The sequence below is a fragment of the Microcebus murinus genome, chromosome 9 (genome assembly GCF_040939455.1).
Source record: "Microcebus murinus isolate Inina chromosome 9, M.murinus_Inina_mat1.0, whole genome shotgun sequence".
NCBI classification, from domain to species: domain Eukaryota; kingdom Metazoa; phylum Chordata; class Mammalia; order Primates; family Cheirogaleidae; genus Microcebus; species Microcebus murinus.
Window position 1 is genome coordinate 89,655,790 of NC_134112.1, and position 17,403 is coordinate 89,673,192.

Genomic DNA, 17,403 nt, shown 5'->3' on the forward strand with positions numbered 1-17,403 from the left:
CCTGCCCTCCCTCCGCCACCCGTTCACATCTGGCCAAGAAAGTTCCTTCTCCTTTTTTTATTGTTGCATCCCAAGAGTGTGGGAAATGTCTCTCATCTAAGACTGTCTGTCCCTGTCTCCCAGACGAGCTCTTGGTTCAAATGCACCAACAAAGGTTTCTCCGCGGCAGAGGGGTCTGGAATGTGAGGTCTGGCTTTGAAGGCCTTCAGGCCGCCCTCCTGCCCGAAGGCTTTCACTGAGCCCCAGCACAGAGACACCTCCAGGCCGCTTGTCCCCGCAGCCCAGAGTGAGGAGCTGACTGGAACCTGCCCACGATTCAGCCACTGCCTTCCTCCAGGGCCCCATGCTTGGCGGCAACTGCCACCTGCCAAGCTGGGCCGCTGGGCTCCTCCCCACCAGGTGGGCCTGTCCTCTCTCTTGTCCAGGCCTTGGCCTCGGGCGTCGGCTCGCCCGGCAGCCAGCGCCACATGCTGGATCTCTGCCCCGAACCTTGGTGCCTGGCGACCCTTTGCCAACTCTCAGGGCAGGCAGGGAAACCTCCTGCTTCCCGGTCCAGGGCTGATGGCATCTTTCCTTTGCTGCTCTCCACAGCCTCTTGGCAGCGGTGCCAGCTGTGCACACAGCTGCCGCAAGTGGAATCTATGGCAGTGACGTCATCCCTGCCAAGCCCACCGCCACGCAGCGGAAGGCTGGGAGGCTAGTTTGGGGGGGAGTGCGGGAGGACCCAGCCTGAAAGCGGGGGATGGTTGGCCCTGTCATTCCTGCAGGGGTGGAAGGGCGGGGGTGAGATGGGGTGGGTAGGGGGAGGGTGGGAAAAGGCCATTTTAATGAGGGAGAAATCAAGGTTCAGAAAAGCTAACAAAAAAAAAAAAAAAAAAAATCCCAAAGCCACAAAACTAATCAGCCTCAGAAGCTGGAGACTAAAACTGGCGCTCAGACCCGAGGCCAGGGAAAACTCCTTCCCCTCAGACGCGCTCTTCCTGTGTTGGGGGCCAGCTCCCTGGGGGTGCTCAGGCGGGTGCCCCTTGAGCAGAGCAGGGACCTGGAAGCCGGTCCAGGAAGAGGCCGCCCAGCTCTCACCGGCCTGCGCTGGGCGGGCGGTGGGGGCGGTGCTGCATGTCCCCAACAGGCGTAAGATGGGCAGAGCCCAAGTCACTGGGTCCCCTTGGCACAGACCCAGGGTCTCGGGGAGCTGCAGTCCATGGCCACAAGCTTGCCTTCCTCCAGGCCTGCACAGCTGAGATCCGGGTTGTCCTCGTCATCCTCCGCGAGTCTGGGGAAGTGGGAGAGAGGGAAGTGATCAGGGTGCAGGGCAGGCCCTCCTTCCCTACTGTGTGCCTGTCCCCCTACTGGCCCAGGCACTGCGGGAGTCGCTGCCCGGAGGCAGGGGACTGTCTGGAAAGTACCTCAAGCAGGCGCCATGAGGATGTGCCCTGGCCGATCAGCCACGTGGCACTGGGTGACCACCCTGCCCTGAGCCATAGACCCTGCATCTGTAAAACTAGGGTGACAGTCCTGCTTGGGTGAATGCACCGGGAACCCAGACACGAGACGGGATAACAGGGACTGAACTAACGCCAGCCCCTGAGCTCGGGTGTGGGGTTGATTTCCCGAGTGGCCCACAGGCTGGAGGTGGAGCAAGGAGGCTGAATCTGGGGACAAACGGAGGATCCAGAAGAGCAGATGGGGATGGAGGGAATATGGCATCAGCAGAGGAGAAAGCCTACGGTTACTCACAGCTGCGGCGGCAGGGGGGACCCGTCGATCCAGTGCCAGCCCTGGGGGCCTCGCTGTGCCCCGACCCAGGAGTACTTGGTGACCGGGTGTCTGCTCAGGAAGTCCTGGGGAGGAAAGCAGCCTGGTCACTCTTCCCTGGACACCAGTGTGGCCCACCTGGTGCGTCCGTTTCCCCCGAGGTTTCTGCAGGGTCCCAGCAGGCCACCCAGAGAGGATCAGCTCAACCAAACGCTCACGGACACCAGCGACCGTGAGAGTCCTACTGGGTGCTTGCTGGCTGCCAGGTGCGGTGCTCCGGACTGGGGACCAGGAGTGAGGCGACTCCATCTCAGCCAAGGGGATGCGAACACCCCTCCCCACTGAGAGACAGGGAAGGGGGTGTGAGGGGCATGAGGACAAACATGCCCAGGTGACAGCAGATGGCCCGACTGGGCGAGGCTCATGCTGGGCCTTGATTAAGCTGCAGAGGCGCCTGGGTGCGGGCTGACAATACTGTCGTCAGCAAGAGCACAACGACCTTGCCTCGGTTCAGTGCAATAGCATCAAGGCCATTAACAAAACGCGAGTGTGGAGCCCCTGGAGTCACGTGGGGAAAGAGTTATGGTCTGTTATGTGAAAGGCTGAATCAAAACTGTGGCATGACCGTAATAATGAATCTATTCATGTTGAAGGGGTCACACAACGAGCAGCAAAGACCAAAGCAAGTGTGTTAGAGAGCTGTCGGAAAAGACTTTTTCTTTTAAATATCTGTCCTCAATGTCATGTCATTTTTAACAATGAAAGCAAAAACGACTTGATGTTTTTAAAAATGTATTAAAGATTTTTTAAGTTGGGAAAAAACATTTAAATATCTGAAGTCCCGTTGCGGGGACCTGGAGCTGGGGCAGCTCAGTCCTTCTGGAACACAACTCGGTGCCGCGTACAGAACGAGCACGGCAACACTGTCCCCACTGCGCGCGGGTGACTTCACTCCGGGGAACAGATCCAAGAACATAAAGGGGAGAAAATGAACTTATCCCAAGATAACACAGTGCTATTTATAAAGAAAAAATTGAAGCTACCCAAATGCTCAGTAATCAAGAAATAACGAGCCAAATTACAGGATGTCAACATGATGGAAAATTACAGTGCTATTAAAAATGACAAGTACATAGAAAATGTAGTTATGTGGGAAAATGTAAATATAAAATCATGCCAAATTAAAAAAAAAAAAAAAAGCAGGCCGTGCCAGCGAGCACACATTGCTCACAGCCTGGAGCAGCGCATATTCACACCCAGTTGGATGAGAAGATGAGTGGTGGCGAGGAGTTTAGCACGTGCTCAGCTCTTCTTCCCTGTAAATTGTTTGAATTAACAAAGGTAAACCTCTATAAATAAACCCTGGGGATTAGAAAGCAAGCGCTGGAGTGATGGTTGTCCCCTGGACGCCACTGTACCCATCCTTCAGGTCTCAGCTTAAAGGTCACTTGCTGTCGGGACGTCAGGCTGACCCCCTCCAAGGTGAGCCGGGGCACCTTCCTTCCCTGGGCTACCTCAACCTGCCTAGAACGCCGCTGCTGTGCCGCCTTTTAACGCCATGCCGGGCTCCAGTGTAGACAGTGGACTTGGTGCGGGCGGGGAGCTTGTCTCACTGCAGCACCGTGAGCACCCAGCACCCAGCACCCAGCGCAGGAAACCACCTCCCTCCCTCCCCTCTGTGCCTCTCTGCCGGCCACAGGAGCTGAAGGCCTGTCCCTGCCGCCCCACCCCTGCAGCCATTCTCTTCTCCTCCCAGCAGCAGACTCCTGTTCTCATTGTTAGCAAGAATGACGGTGTGGGCCAGGCATTGTCTGGAGTTCCAGGAACGTCTGAGTAATGTGTGGCTTAGAGGCCTGTTCTCGCAGGATGGCACAAGAGACCCTGGGGCCTCCGATGGCGGGCGGCTCCTCCCAAGCGACATGGGGAGCGGGAGTGTGATCCTGAGCAGAATGAACTGGAACTTTACATCTTAGAATGAAGGAAGATTATTTTCTATGCCTTCACATGTTTTTTTTTTGTTTGTTTGTTTTTTTAAATTGCGGTAAAAGATTTGTAACATAAAATCCACCCTTTTACAGTTCAAGGGCATTCAGCATGTCTTTGTTGTTGTGAAACCATCACTGCCATCCATCTCCAGAACTTTCTCATCTTTGCAAATGGAAACTCGGTGCCAGAAAACAACTCCCCATTACCCCAGCAACCACCCTTCTGCTTTCTGTCTTCATACATTTCCTTTTTTTTTTTTTCTTTTATTTTTAAGACAGAGTCTCACTCTGTTGCCCGGGCTAGAATGCCATGGCATCAGCCTAGCTCACAGCAACCTCAAACTCCTGGGTTCAAGCGATCCTCCCGCCTCAGCCTCCTGAGTAGCTGGGACTACAGGCATGCGCCACCATGCCCGGCTAATTTGTTCTATATATATTAGTTGGCCAATTAATTGCTTTCTATTTTTAGAAGAGATGGGGTCTCCCTCTTGCTCAGGCTGGTTTCAAACTCCTGACCTTGAGTGATCCTCCCGCTTCAGCCTCCCAGAGTGTTAGGATTACAGGCGTGAGCCACTGCGTCCAGCCAGGACCCACCTTTGGACCCACCTACATCCCCACAGGCCTTCATGTTGCAGCTGCAACCGGGCCGGGTCACTTTGTGTAGGAGCCCATGACACTTTCTCTGAACAGTCCATTCTCATCTCAATTATAACAACTCAGGGCCTGGCCCGGACCCTGGGCAGAACCCCATCTATACCTAATGCCTCTTGCCCTCATGGCTACCATTCCACTGCAATCGCAGCACCTTACTTGTAGGACATTTAGAAAATAAATGTAATTCCTGGTTATGAGATAATCCATGCTTGCTGTAAAACATCGCTGCCAGCAGGTTTTTTTTTTTTTTTTGAGACAGAGTCTCACTTTGTTGCCCAGGCTAGAGTGAGTGCCGTGGCGTCAGCCTCGCTCACAGCAACCTCAAACTCCTGGCTCAAGCAATCCTCCTGCCTCAGCCTCCCAAGTAGCTGGGACTACAGGCATGCGCCACCATGCCCGGCTAATTTTTTCTATATATATTAGTTGGCCAATTAATTTGTTTCTATTTATAGTAGAGACGGGGTCTCGCTCTTGCTCAGGCTGGTTTTGAACTCCTGACCTCGAGCAATCCGCCCGCCTCGGCCTCCCAGAGAGCTAGGATTATAGGCGTGAGCCACCGCGCCCGGCCTGCCAGCAGGTTTTTACATGGGAAAAGACGCTAGAGACCCTTTCCTGAATCTGCCACGGGAGTAGGGAGAGGACATGGCCCCGATGCCGGTTGTGGCCTGAAAGTCGTTGTCTTAGTCCACTTTCTGTTGCTATGACAGAATACCACAGGCTGGGTAATTTATAAAGAAAAGAAATTTCTCTCTTACATTTCTGGAGGCTGGGAAGTTCAAGGTCAGGGGCTGCATCCTGTGAGGGCCTTCTTACAGCATCATGACATGGCAGAGGGCATCACGTGGTGGGAGCACAAGAGCGTGTCAGCTCAGGTCTCTCTTCCTCTTCTGATAAAGCCACCAGCCCCACCATGGGGCCCCACCCTGATGACCTCATCTAATCCTAATTACCTCCCAGAGGCCCCATCTCCAAATGCCATCATCATGTGAATTTGGGGATTAAGTTTCCAACACATGAACTTTGGGGGGCACATTCTGACCATAGCAGTAGTGTTGGGGTGGGGGGTTCTGAACTGGGCCACCCAGTGCAAGTCTCTCCTCTGTGATCTGGGGCACGTTACTCAGCTTCTCTCTGCCTCGAGATTCCTCATCAACAGAATAGGAAAAAGAATCATCATCTCCACAGCACAGGGCCGTGAGGGCTTGATGACAAAAGTATTCTTTTTTGAGCTCATAAAACAATTTGATACAAATCAAAGTGCCATGTTTCTCAGTCTTGACTATTGGGATTCCGTAAATGTTATGGGATGAACTGGGTCCCCCTAAAGTTCCCAAGTGGTAGCCCCCCACCCCAACACTACTACTATGGTCGGAATGTGCCCCCCAAACTTCATGTGTTGGAAACTTAATCCCCAAATTCACATGATGATGGCATTTGGAGATGGGGCCTTTGGGAGGTAATTAGGATTAGATGAGGTCATCAGGGTGGGGCCCCATGGTGGGGCTGGTGGCTTTATCAGAAGAGGAAGAGAGACCTGAGCTGACACGCTCTTGTGCTCCCACTACGTGATGCCCTCTGCCATCAGGACATCAGAATGCCTCCAGGACATCAGCATGTGACTGTGCCTGGAGTCGCGGAGGAGTTTTGGGCCGATTTGTTATGCAACGTTATTGCAGCAATAGTTGACCGGTACACCCACCCGATGTACTTTATTTTCCATATGACCTCCCAGAGAGGACACGTGTCTCCCCCGGCAGGCCTGGACCAGCACACACTGGCCCCTGAGCTCGCTGCGAACTGTGTGACCACCAGGCTGAATGGGAGCATCCCCGCTCCGCCTCTACCTCTTAGAATGAAAATCTAATTGAACATCTTGGAGACGTAGACATCTGGTCCCCTGCATGTCACTTTATTCCTCTGGGCCTGGTGACTTCTACGATGGGGAATTGGACTAGATCTTTGGGATTCCCTCCAGTGCTAGGGTTCTGAGATCTGGAATGACACGTACCCTCCCACCCCTGCCACCCTCCATTGACTGGCCACCCCCATCTTACCTGGGTGTGGCTGAGCAGGGGGAGGGTCGCGCCGTGGGCTGCGCAGAAGGCCCGGCTGGCCTCCCAGGCCTTCGCTTCCGCAGAGAGGTAGTAACAGTGCTCCTCGGACCACATCCAGCCCTGGGGACACGGTTGGCACCTGACACCTGCAAGCATGGAGTCAGAGTAAACAGATGCACATTAGCAACAAACCTGGCTGCCACCTTGACTGAGGGGACAAATCTGGGGGCATGGATTCTCCAGGGAGGTTGTGCAGTCTGTGTGGTGCACAAGTGCCCCTGAATGACAGCTGGCACCCAGTCACCTGTCAGGGCGCAAGCTGTGTCTAGTGGAAGGAAGGAGCAAGTTTGTTCTAACCTTGCTCAACAAGCCCCATGTCTGGATGTTGCACCTCCCAGTGGGGATGTCACTTTCTAATCCTCGAGGTGAAATAAGAGCTGGACACAGGGCTGGGCGTGGTGGTTCATGCCTGTAATCCTACCACTCTGGGAGGCTGAGGCGGGCAGATGGCTCAAGGTCAGGAGTTCAAAACCAGCCTGAGCAAGAGCGAGACCCCGTCTCTACTATAAATAGAAAGAAATTAATTGGCCAACTAAAAATACATAGAAAAAATTAGCCAGGCATGGTGGCACATGCCTGTAGTCCCAGCTACTCAGGAGGCTGAGGCAGGAAGATCGCTTGAGCCCAGGAGTTGGAGGTTGATGTGAGCTAGGCTGATGCCATGGCACTCTAGCCTGGGCAAGAGTGAGACTCTGTCTCAAAAAAAAAAAAAAAAAAGCTGGATACAGCCTTGAGCCCTGGTGCTGGAGTAGCAGGAAGAGGAGATGGTGGTGGCAGAGTGGGGGGATCCCTACCTGCTCTAGAGGCCAGGGCCACAATGGCAACTGCGGAGACTGCCAGGAGCACAGCCATGACAGCCAGGGCCCAGCGCAGGGACTTCAGGTACATGGGCAGCCCTGGGGCGGGGCAAACAGGAGAGGCAGGTTAGAGGAGACCACCCCAACCGACCCAACTCAGAAGCAGCTCATCTCACCAGCACGGCACCCACCCCACCCCAGCACCCACTTGCTTGGCCTGAGATGCTGACATAAACCACTTGATTTAGGTTCCAACTTTATACCACTTATTGAGCACTCAATGCACAGTAGACACAGGGTACAAAGACCACGGAGACAAGAGAGACCCCTGCACTCGAGGAGCGAAGGCAGCAGGAGAAACTACCGCATGGAGAGGATCGAGGGCCGTGTTGTAGCAGACAGGCCCGGGTCGAAGCCCTGACTCCATGAGCCACTCCCGTGTTCTTGATGTTTTTTCCATTTTAACACAAAATCATGCCTGCCTCTTCAATCTCTCCGGGTCTTTTAGGCCGCACATACAGCATCATGAGAAAGTGCTCAGGACACAGCTGTGAGTGCAGCAGTGGGGGTCCTGCCGAGCGGGCAGGCAAAGGCTCAGAGACCAGCACAATTAAATGCCACATTTAACCCTGTCCCATCAACAGGGAAGCCAGAGGTGGAAACTTAGAGAATAAAAGAGGGCAGGAATGACCTCATATGATTAATCACAGCCATAGACAGTTGTAAACAGCATTCAACCTAGAAATCCACACCCATTGAAGTAACTAAGCATTCCTGAACTTGAACACAAAAGTATGAAATCAGCTAGAGCAAAGAGAGAATTTTCCTCTCCCAGAAACCCTGCAGCAAGGGGCCCTAGCAGGTCACCCAAATCTCAGGCATGAGGGTCGGCAATGACCACATAATTGGCATGTTGTAAGAACGCAGTCGTTATACTAGCCAAAGCCTGATAAAAGGAGCACTGGTAATTCCGCAGCAATATTTTCTGTTTTGAAAAGACTAATTGCGTTTTTTAAAAAAACACATGCATGTTAGTATATTATGTACCCATATATAAATACATATATACATATGGTATATGCAAAGCAAGGTGGACACATTTCCAAGGTTTCTAATGAAGCATATTTTCAATCATTAATTCAACTTTTAAAGCATAGACACTTTTGAAATCCCAAATTTTTTCTTTGCATAGGAGAAAACACCTGCTTCAAAGATCAGAAAGGGATGTGTGTTACACTGATGTATGGAAAGTCAACATTCCATATGTGACCTTTCTGAAGTGTTTGTTTTTTAAATACACAATCTGCTTCTTAAAGGGATTTGACCAAAATTTCTATCAACTGATGCACTGAGAAACAAAATGTGGCATATCCTCATGTGGGAATATTGCTTAGCCATAAAAAAAATGAAACACTGGTACATGCTACAACATGGATAACTTTCACCTATTCTAAGTAAAAGAAGCCAGACACAAAAGGACTTATATGAGTCCTTTGATATGAAATGTCTAGAGACAAAAAGATTAGTGGTTGCCTTGGGCTTAGGGTGCAGGGGCTCTTGGGGGTTGCTAAATGTACTAGTTTCTTTTTGGGGTGATGAAAATAATCTAAAATTGATTGTGGTGATAGTTGCACAACCTTGTGAATATACAAAAAAACCACTGAATTGTTCTATCTATCTATCTATCTATCTATCTATCTATCTATCTATCTATCTATCTATCTAGAGTCTCACTCTGTTGCCCGGGATAGAGTGCCATGGTGTCAGTCTGGCTCACAGCAATCTCAAACTCCTGGGCTCAGAAAATCTTCCTGCCTCAGCCTCCCAAGTAGCTGGGACTACAGGCATGCACCACCATGCCCGGCTAATATATATATATATATATTTATTTATTTTTTAGTTGGCCAATTCATTCTTTCTATTTTTAATAGAGATGGGGTCTCTCTTTTGCTCAGACTGGTCTCAAACTCCTGACCTTGAGCGATCCACCTGCCTTGGCCTCCCAGAGTGCTAGGATTACAGGGGTGAGCCACCACGGCTGGCCAAATTGTACATTTTAAATGGGTGAATTTACAGTATATGAATTATCTCAATAAAGCTATTACCCCAAGGGGGGGCTTTGATAATGCTTGGAATAAAAGATACATATAAATTGAAAGTCTTAAAATAATAGAACTGAAAAGCATAGAGAAGAAATATAAAATAAATCTACCAATCACCCAGGGAAGTATAATTATAGTCGCTGCACCCTAAATTGAGCTCTGACCTTTTATTTTTATTTTTTTATCTTTTGAGTTCCCTGAACACCCACACCTCTCTAGCTCTGACCTTTTAGGAAGCAAAGCAGTAAAGAAATGCAATCTTGTTACAAACTTGTCCCGCACCATTTAAGAGGACCCACCTCATTCCAAGGGGCTGTGTTTGGGAGTGGCCCCCTGCAGAGCTACCTGTTCTCCCAAACTGCCAGCCAAAGGGAGGTCCCCGCCCCGCCTCCCTTTAAAAAAGCAATTCTTAGTCACCCAAGTAACACACATACGCGCTCACTGTAACAATCCGAAAACACAGATGAAGCTGCTATCTTCTTGTCCTTGTCTTCTCCCTTCCCTCAACCCTGGATCCTCTCTCTGAATCTCACTCTCCGACCCCCCCCCACACCCAGAGAGCAGGCACTAATATGGCCATGGGAATGTACGTCCTCCCCCCCCCCAGCATCTTCCCTCGTGCCCTGTTCTCTGGCATCCGCTGATTTCCTTTTCAATTCATGGATGGACATCTCTGAAGTCACACACTCCACTTACTTTCTCACTGTTTGTCCCATCTTAATTTTCTACATTTGACTACTTTTCCTATCCTGCAAGTGAAACACCATCTGTTTCCTCCTAGTCAAATACAATGGCCCAGGGTGGATCCAGGTTTTGTGGGACTCCGAGTTTGTCCCATTGGGGGACCATCTTTAAAAAATTATGCAAACTTCCAAATACAAAGGGGTTCACAGGGGCTCGTGCCGGCGAGAGGCCTGCTGCTGTGTCATCCATCAACTTCAGGGAAATCAGCTCTTGCCCACGGCTTCTGCTCCTCCCCGCTGGGCTGACCACACTGGGCATGCGTTTCCTCCAGGCACTAAACTGGGAGGATATTCCTCTTTGCTTTATGAATGCTTTCCCCTTGCCTGGAGGACTCCTGGGGGGCAGGGGGCCGGTTGGACACTTCTTCACACCCCCTCCACTCCTGGTGTGCCGCACACGGTCGGTGCTAACAGGCACCCGTTCCTCTTTCCCCAGACAGGGCCAGGGAATACAAATTTCTCACGCGTACTCATACTCTGAGAAGACACACTGATGTGCCAGGTGTCGGAGCTTCAGTGACAGTCTGTGCTGTCATCTTCCATGCCCCCAAGGGGATTCTTACAAGGAGGCAGCTGTACCATGTGTAAAGGATGCTGCTGGCGGGAAGTGCAGGGCCAGTAAGAGCATGGCACAGGGACACCTGCTCCAGCCTTGGGGGTCAGAGAAGGTGACTCCAAACCGAGTCCTGAGGCAGAAATGTTCTCCATCCCAGGACCTGGCTCTTGCCCCAGTCTTAGGCTTTGCAAAGTGATTTGTCTTCTGCCACCTGCCCAGAGGTGGGCAGCCACTCAGAGCACCCTTCAAGGATTGGATCCCTCAGCTTATGGCTGGATAGTTCCCAAATAACTGATGTAAGTGACAAAGCAGCGACATTCCCAACCCTCTCCACAGGACTTCTTCCCTCTCAAGTTCATGAGGAGACCAAGAAACAGCTGGGTTATGGTATTATTATGAGGGCTTGGGCACATAGTGGAGCCTTTGCCTTAGTTTGCCCCTCTTGCTAGATACCACCTTGATTGTCCAGGCAGAAGCTGCTTGGCAGAGCTCCTCATTCAAGCAGCGTCCCTCAGGCCAAGCCTCGCCCCTGCACTGGGAAACCCAAGTTTTTTTTTTTTTCTTTTTCTTTTTAGAGATGGGGTCTGGCTATGTTGCCCAGTCTGGAGTGCAGTGGCTACTCACAGGGTGATCCCACTACTGATCAGCATGGGAGTTTTGACCTGCTTTGTTTCTTTTTCTTTTTGAGACAGAGTCTCACTGTGTTCCATGGGCTAGAGTGCCGTGGCGTCAGCCTAGTTCACAGCATCCTCAATCTCCTGGGCTCAAGCGATCCTCCTGCCTCAGCCTCCCGAGTAGCTGGGACTACAGGCATGCACCACCATGCCCGGCTAATTTTTTTTTCTATATATATTAGTTAGCCAATTAATTTCTTTCTATTTATAGTAGAGACGGGGTCTCACTCTTGCTCAGGCTGGTTTCGAACTCCTGACCTTGAGCAATCCGCCCGCCCCGGCCTCCCAGAGTGCTAGGATTACAAGCGTGAGCCACTGCGCCCGGCCTCCACCTACATTTTTCTTTTCCAATCTCTGCGCTTGGTTCCTCTTCTTCTTCTTTTAAGTGACGCACCTGGAATTCCCAAAGGCACCAACTCATTTATTTCTCCCACACCTCTTCCCACGTTCTCCACTGTGGAAGGATATCACAACCCATCCTGCAGTGACTGACATCAGAAACCCAGGAGTCACCCCCTCTTCCATCAGCTTACCTCATTCTGTCAACAGGCCGGCTGAGCACCCTCCCGGTCGCATCTCCTACCTCTGCCATGGATCAAGCCCTCAGCTTCCCCTGATGAGCTACTGCTATCACCTCCTCGCTGGTATCCCCTCCTTCAGTCTCCTGCCTGCCCTGGCCTTCCTCCACAATGCAGGCAGAGCTCTTTCTAGAATAAACATCCAACCATGGCATCAGCCTACCCTTGTTAGTCACAGTGTCTTTTAAAAGCTACAGACTCACTGTGATGGACATAATAACGTCTCCCCAAAGCTGTCATGTTCTAACCCCTGGAACCTGTGACTAGGTTAGGTTGTAGGCAAAGTGGAATTAAGGTTGCTAATCCGCTGACCTAGAGATGGGGCGATGATCCTAGATTACCTGGGTGGGCCCAGTGTAGTCACAGGGGTCCTATAGATGGAAGGAGGAAGCAGAACATGCAGGGGAGGGAAGTGGTGGTGGGAGGAAGATTCAGCCCAACGTTGCTGGATTTGAACACACAGTGGCCCCAAGAAGCTGGCAAAGTCAAGGAAAGGGAATCTACCCTAGACACCCCCAGAAAGGAATGCAGCCCTGCTGACCACTCAACTTTAGATCAGTGAGCTCAAGTCAGACTTCTGACCTACAGAACTGTGAGATAATAAGTTTGTGTCATTTAAAGCCACTAAATTTGTGGTAATTTGAAACAGAAAATATTCCATCATGCAGAAAATGTGCTCACACCAAGCTCTGCAAAAGTTCCTGAGTGATCCAGGGCCCTGAACCTTACCCACGTCTAAGAACCGCTGAGTACAGGCCCTTGGGTTTGGTGCCTGTGGAGCTGGCTTGTTTTACGTCTCGATCAGCCAAGCCTCTACCAGTCTGCCTGCTGGGCAGGGCTCCAGCCCTCCTGGCCTCTGCTTCCCCGGTCTCCCAACTAGGAGCCTCTACCACTCCCAACTCCTACTCACCTTTCAGGATGCAGCTCAGCAGGCTTTCCCACGCCCAAGTTCACCAGCCACACCCTCCAGGTTCCTTGACCAGGATTGTTCATGGCTTTCTCTGGCTCTTCTGTGCCAAGCTCTGTCTCGCACCCCTGCAGGCCCCCACAGGCAAACGCAGGAGCTGGCCAGTCTGGCCTGGGGTCCCACTCAATATTTGCTGAATGTGTGAGTGTTGGGGCCAAAGGCTCCTCCATACGGTGGAGAGAAAGAACGAGGCTGGACCTTGGAGAAGTCGACCCCTGGCAGGGCAGCCGGTCTGGGCCAACCTGGAACCTGTGCTCCTGCCTGGACTGCAGTGACCGCCACCTGATCCTGATTACCCCTCATCTGGACTTCTTCTACCTCTACATCTCAGAGGTGCTTCACACACTAAGAGGAATAGTGCTTTTATTCTTTCACCGTCATCTGAACCACAGTTACGTAGACCAGAGGTTACAGATTGTAAACCCGAAAGGCCAGGTGGGATCGGGACATCGGGATGGTCGTCTGGGTCCCCTAGCCTATCCACTGCCCAGTGGCCCGGCGCTGGGCGGGTGTGGGTGTGGATGTGTGTTCAGGTCGCGCTGATCCCTACCTGGCAGCGCGGGCTGCCGGGACGAGTGAGCACTTACCTATGAGTCCTATAGCCCGGGGCAGTTTCTTGTCGCCCGGGTGCAGCAGCACTGCGTCCTCCCTCTCCAGCCCCAGCTCCTTGCAGCGGCAGCGGCACGTGGGGGAGCCCGCGCTTCCCTCGGCGGGGCTGGCCCGGCCCTCCGCGTCGCGGCCGCTATCTGTCCCGGCTGCGGCCAGCGGCGAGCCGCGGCCCCACGTGCCGCTCAGAGACGGCGCCCGCTGCAGGAGAGGGTGCGCCGGGGAGGCGTGGCGGGAGAAGCCGGGGGACTCGGGCACCGGCACGGTGAGGAAGCGCGTGGAGGGCGCGGGCGAGGGAGCGCGGCTGCCGCCGGCCGCGCCCACGGGCTTCACGCGCACGTCCACCTGCAGTTCCACGGGCGCCCAGGCGCCGGGCGCCGGCTCGCCGGGAGCGGCCCAGGGCAGCAGCTCGGCCCCGGGCGCCTCGCCGTTCCGGAGCTGCTCGGCCGAGGCGGGGCCCGGCGACGGCGGCTCGGCGCCCGCGGACCCCAGGCGGCGGAAGGCGCCGTAGCCCAGGCTGAGAGGCGGCACCCGCAGGAGCCCAGGGCGGGGCGGGGACGGCTTCTTCTCGCCCGGGGCGTCCGGGCCCGCGCCCGCCGCATCCCTCGCGGTCCGGGCCAGACTCGGGCTGCCGTCGGGACTCTCGAGCTGCTGCGCCTCCGCGGGGACCTGCGGTTGCTGCAGTTCCGGGACCCGACTTTCCGCGGGCTCCGCTGGGAGCTCGGCCCCAGCTGGGCCTCCCGCCGGCGCCTCCCGGGCCCGCTCCATCCCGCGCGCGGAGCACCGCGGACTCGCAGAACTGAGCGCACCTGGGACCAGGTAGCGCTCGGCTCCGCCCTCCTGGGTCTGGACTGGCCCAGCGCGTCGCTGAACCGTCAAGCCACGCCCCCAGGCCACGCTGTGATTGGCTGTGGAGAGGGCTGTTGGACACGCCCCTTCGGGCAAAGCCCCGCCCACACGAGCTGCGGCCGGGGTTCCGCGGAGGGTCGGGGTGGCCGGGAGCTCTCGGGAGGAGAGCGACCGGGGGCGGGGGCGAGTGCCAGGGAACCGGAGCCGGCCTGACCTCCCCCCTTTTCGTTGTCCCTGTCCTCACCGTGTCCCCCTCCGGCTCTCTGTCACCGCGTTGGTGTTGAGAGTTACAGTTTGGGCAGGGAGTGATGGCCAAGCCTGTCGTCTGGGTCAGAAAAATCAGTGGGTCCAAAGGAAATGGGGGCGGCCGGTGTAGAAGTAGCCCCGCCGGTTGTCCCGGCAATGTGGGACACGATGCCACACCTGAGAGGACTCCCCCACGTCAGAAGTCCCAGGGACAGCAACTACGGAGGCCTGACTCCTACTATCCTAACTCATTAAAGACTGAGGAACGGATAAGTAAGAAAGTGTGTACTTTCACAGGGAGGACAGGGTTCCCCACCGGGCCAGTGATCTGATTACCGTTTGAAAATTACACATTCCTGGCTAGGTTCCGTCCTGCCCTACTGAATCGCATAGGGGCATAAGGCCTCCGGTATTTTTAAGTGTCCCAGGGTAGGGTTGGCACATAAAACACAGGCCATTGGGTTCAATTTGAATTTCAGATAAACAAGGGGTAGTTTTTTAGTACAGTAGTCCTCCCTTATCTACAGGCGATAACGTTCCAGGACCCCAGTGAATGCCTGAAACTGCAGATGGCACCCAACTCTACAGCCGAGGGCCACATGCGGGTGTTTTTGCCCATTTGTTGTTTCACTTCAAGATAAGATATGTGCAGTGTGATAGGAATTTGTTCATAGTTTTTTTAAAACTATAGTCCAGCCCTCCAGCGGTCTGAGGGACAATGAACTGGCCCCCTGTTTAAAAAGTTTGAGGACCCCTGCATATACTGTTTTTTTTTTTTTCTATATGAAGGGTCTTCAAAAAGTTCATGGAAAATGCATATTATGAAAAACTATGCATGGGTTTCAAATTTTTTTTTTTTGCATCAAAATCAAATTGTACTGTTTTGTTAAAACATCAAACATCCTGAACAGGATCTAGTAGTTTGAGGCACTAAGAAGGATAAGATTTTAGTTTAAAAAGAGTCCCTATCAGAGCAACATGAGTTCTACTAAAATTGAAGCAGGAACAAACATCAAATTTATGGTGAAGTTTGGGTGGAAGAATGGTGAAATCATTGATTCTTTATGAAAAGTTAGTGAGGATAATGCCCCAAAGAAATCAGCAGTTTACAAATGGGTAACTCGTTTTAAGAAGGAACCAGATGATGGTGAAGATGAAGCCAGTAGTGGCAGACCATCCACATCAATTTGGAAGGAAAAAGTTAATCTTGTTCATGCCCTAATTGAAGAGGACTGATAATTAACAGCACAAATAGTCAATACCTTAGACATCTTAATTGGTTCCATTTACATAATTATTATTATTTTTTTTTTTGGTGAAACAGGGTCTTGCCCGGTCCCCCAGGCTGGAAAGCAGTGGCGTGATCACAGCTCACTTCAATCTCCAACTCCCAGGCTCAGGTGATCCTCCTGCCTCAGGCTTTGGAGTAGCTGAGACTACAGGCACATGCTAGCATACCTGGCTCATTTTTATTTTTATTTTGTAGAGAAGGGGTCCTGCTGTGATGCCCAGGCTGGTCTCGAACTCCTGGTTTCAAGCAATCCTCCCACCTTAGCCTCCCAAAGTGGCTGGGATTGCAGGCATTAGCCACCATGCCCAGCCAGTTTACACAATTCTGATTGAAAAATTAAACTTGGGAAAACTTCCCACTTGATTGGTGTCAAAACCATTTCACCCAGATCATCTGCAGACAAGAGCAGAGCTTTCAATGGAAATTTTAAATAAAACCGAGATCCTGAAGCTTTTCTTCGAAAAGTTGTAACAGGAGATGGACATGGCTTTACCAGTACGATCCTGAAGACAAAACACAATCAAAGCAGTGGCTAGCAAGAAGTGGGAGTGGTTCAGTCAAAGCAAAACCAAATTGGTCAAAAGTAAAGGTCATGGCATCAATTTTTTGGGGGGTGCTCAAGGCATTTTGCTTGTTGACTTTCTGGAGGGCGAAAGAATGAGAACAGCTGCTTGCTATGAGAGTATTTTGAGGATATTAGCCAAAGCGTTAGCAAAAAAATGCCTGGGAAAACTTCGCCTGAGAGTCCTTCTGCACCACGACAATGCTCCTGCTCATTCCTCTCATCAAACAAGGGCAATTTCATGAGAGTTTCTATGTGCAATCATAGGCATCCACCTTACAGTCCTGATTTGGCTCCTTCTGACTTCTTTTTGTTTCCTAATCTTAAAAAAATATTTAAAGGGTACCCATTTTTCTTCAATTAATGTAAAAAATAAAACTGGCATTGACATGGTTAAATTCCCAGACCCCTCAGTTCTTCTGGGATGGACCAAATGGCTGGTACCATCGTTTCCAAAGTGTCTTGAACTTGATGGGTCTTATGTTGAGAAATAAAGTTTATATTTTAAATTTTTATCTTTTAATAATATTTTTCTATGAACTTTTTGAAGTCTCTTTGAACATACAGAGCCATGATAACGTTTGATTTATAAATTAGGCACAGTAAGAAATTAATATTAATAACTCATAATAAAATAGAACTATAACAATATACTGTAATAATATTTAAGTGAATATGGTCTCTCTCTTGCTCTCTCTCTCCAAATATTGTACTGTATTTGTCTGGTTTTGGACCTCAGGTAACTGAAACCTGTAAAAGGGGAAACTGCAGATAAGGGGGGACTACCAGATAAGCACATCCCAAGTGTTATGTCCCTACCCTGGTGACTTGTGCTGGAGTGGTCTCAGATGCAGCATTTGGAAAGACCATGAACTTGTTACCTCTGGGGAAGGCGGAAGGAACTTAAGAGGGGGTTACATTACT

The 17,403-nt window shown here is 51.8% G+C and overlaps 1 protein-coding gene across 1 annotated transcript; it reads right to left on the reverse strand.

Annotated features, from left to right (window-relative positions):
• Positions 1-1,072: 1,072 nt before the first annotated feature.
• On the reverse strand, positions 1,073-14,318 carry KLRG2 (killer cell lectin like receptor G2). Its single transcript, XM_012768211.3, has 5 exons — positions 13,513-14,318; positions 7,303-7,404; positions 6,449-6,594; positions 1,738-1,841; positions 1,073-1,273 (listed from the first exon to the last, which is right to left on the reverse strand). The coding sequence occupies exons 1-5, from the start codon at positions 14,297-14,299 to the stop codon at positions 1,153-1,155; spliced, it is 1,260 nt and encodes a 419-aa protein (XP_012623665.2). The 5' UTR covers positions 14,300-14,318; the 3' UTR covers positions 1,073-1,152.
• Between the last annotated feature and the right edge of the window lie 3,085 nt (positions 14,319-17,403).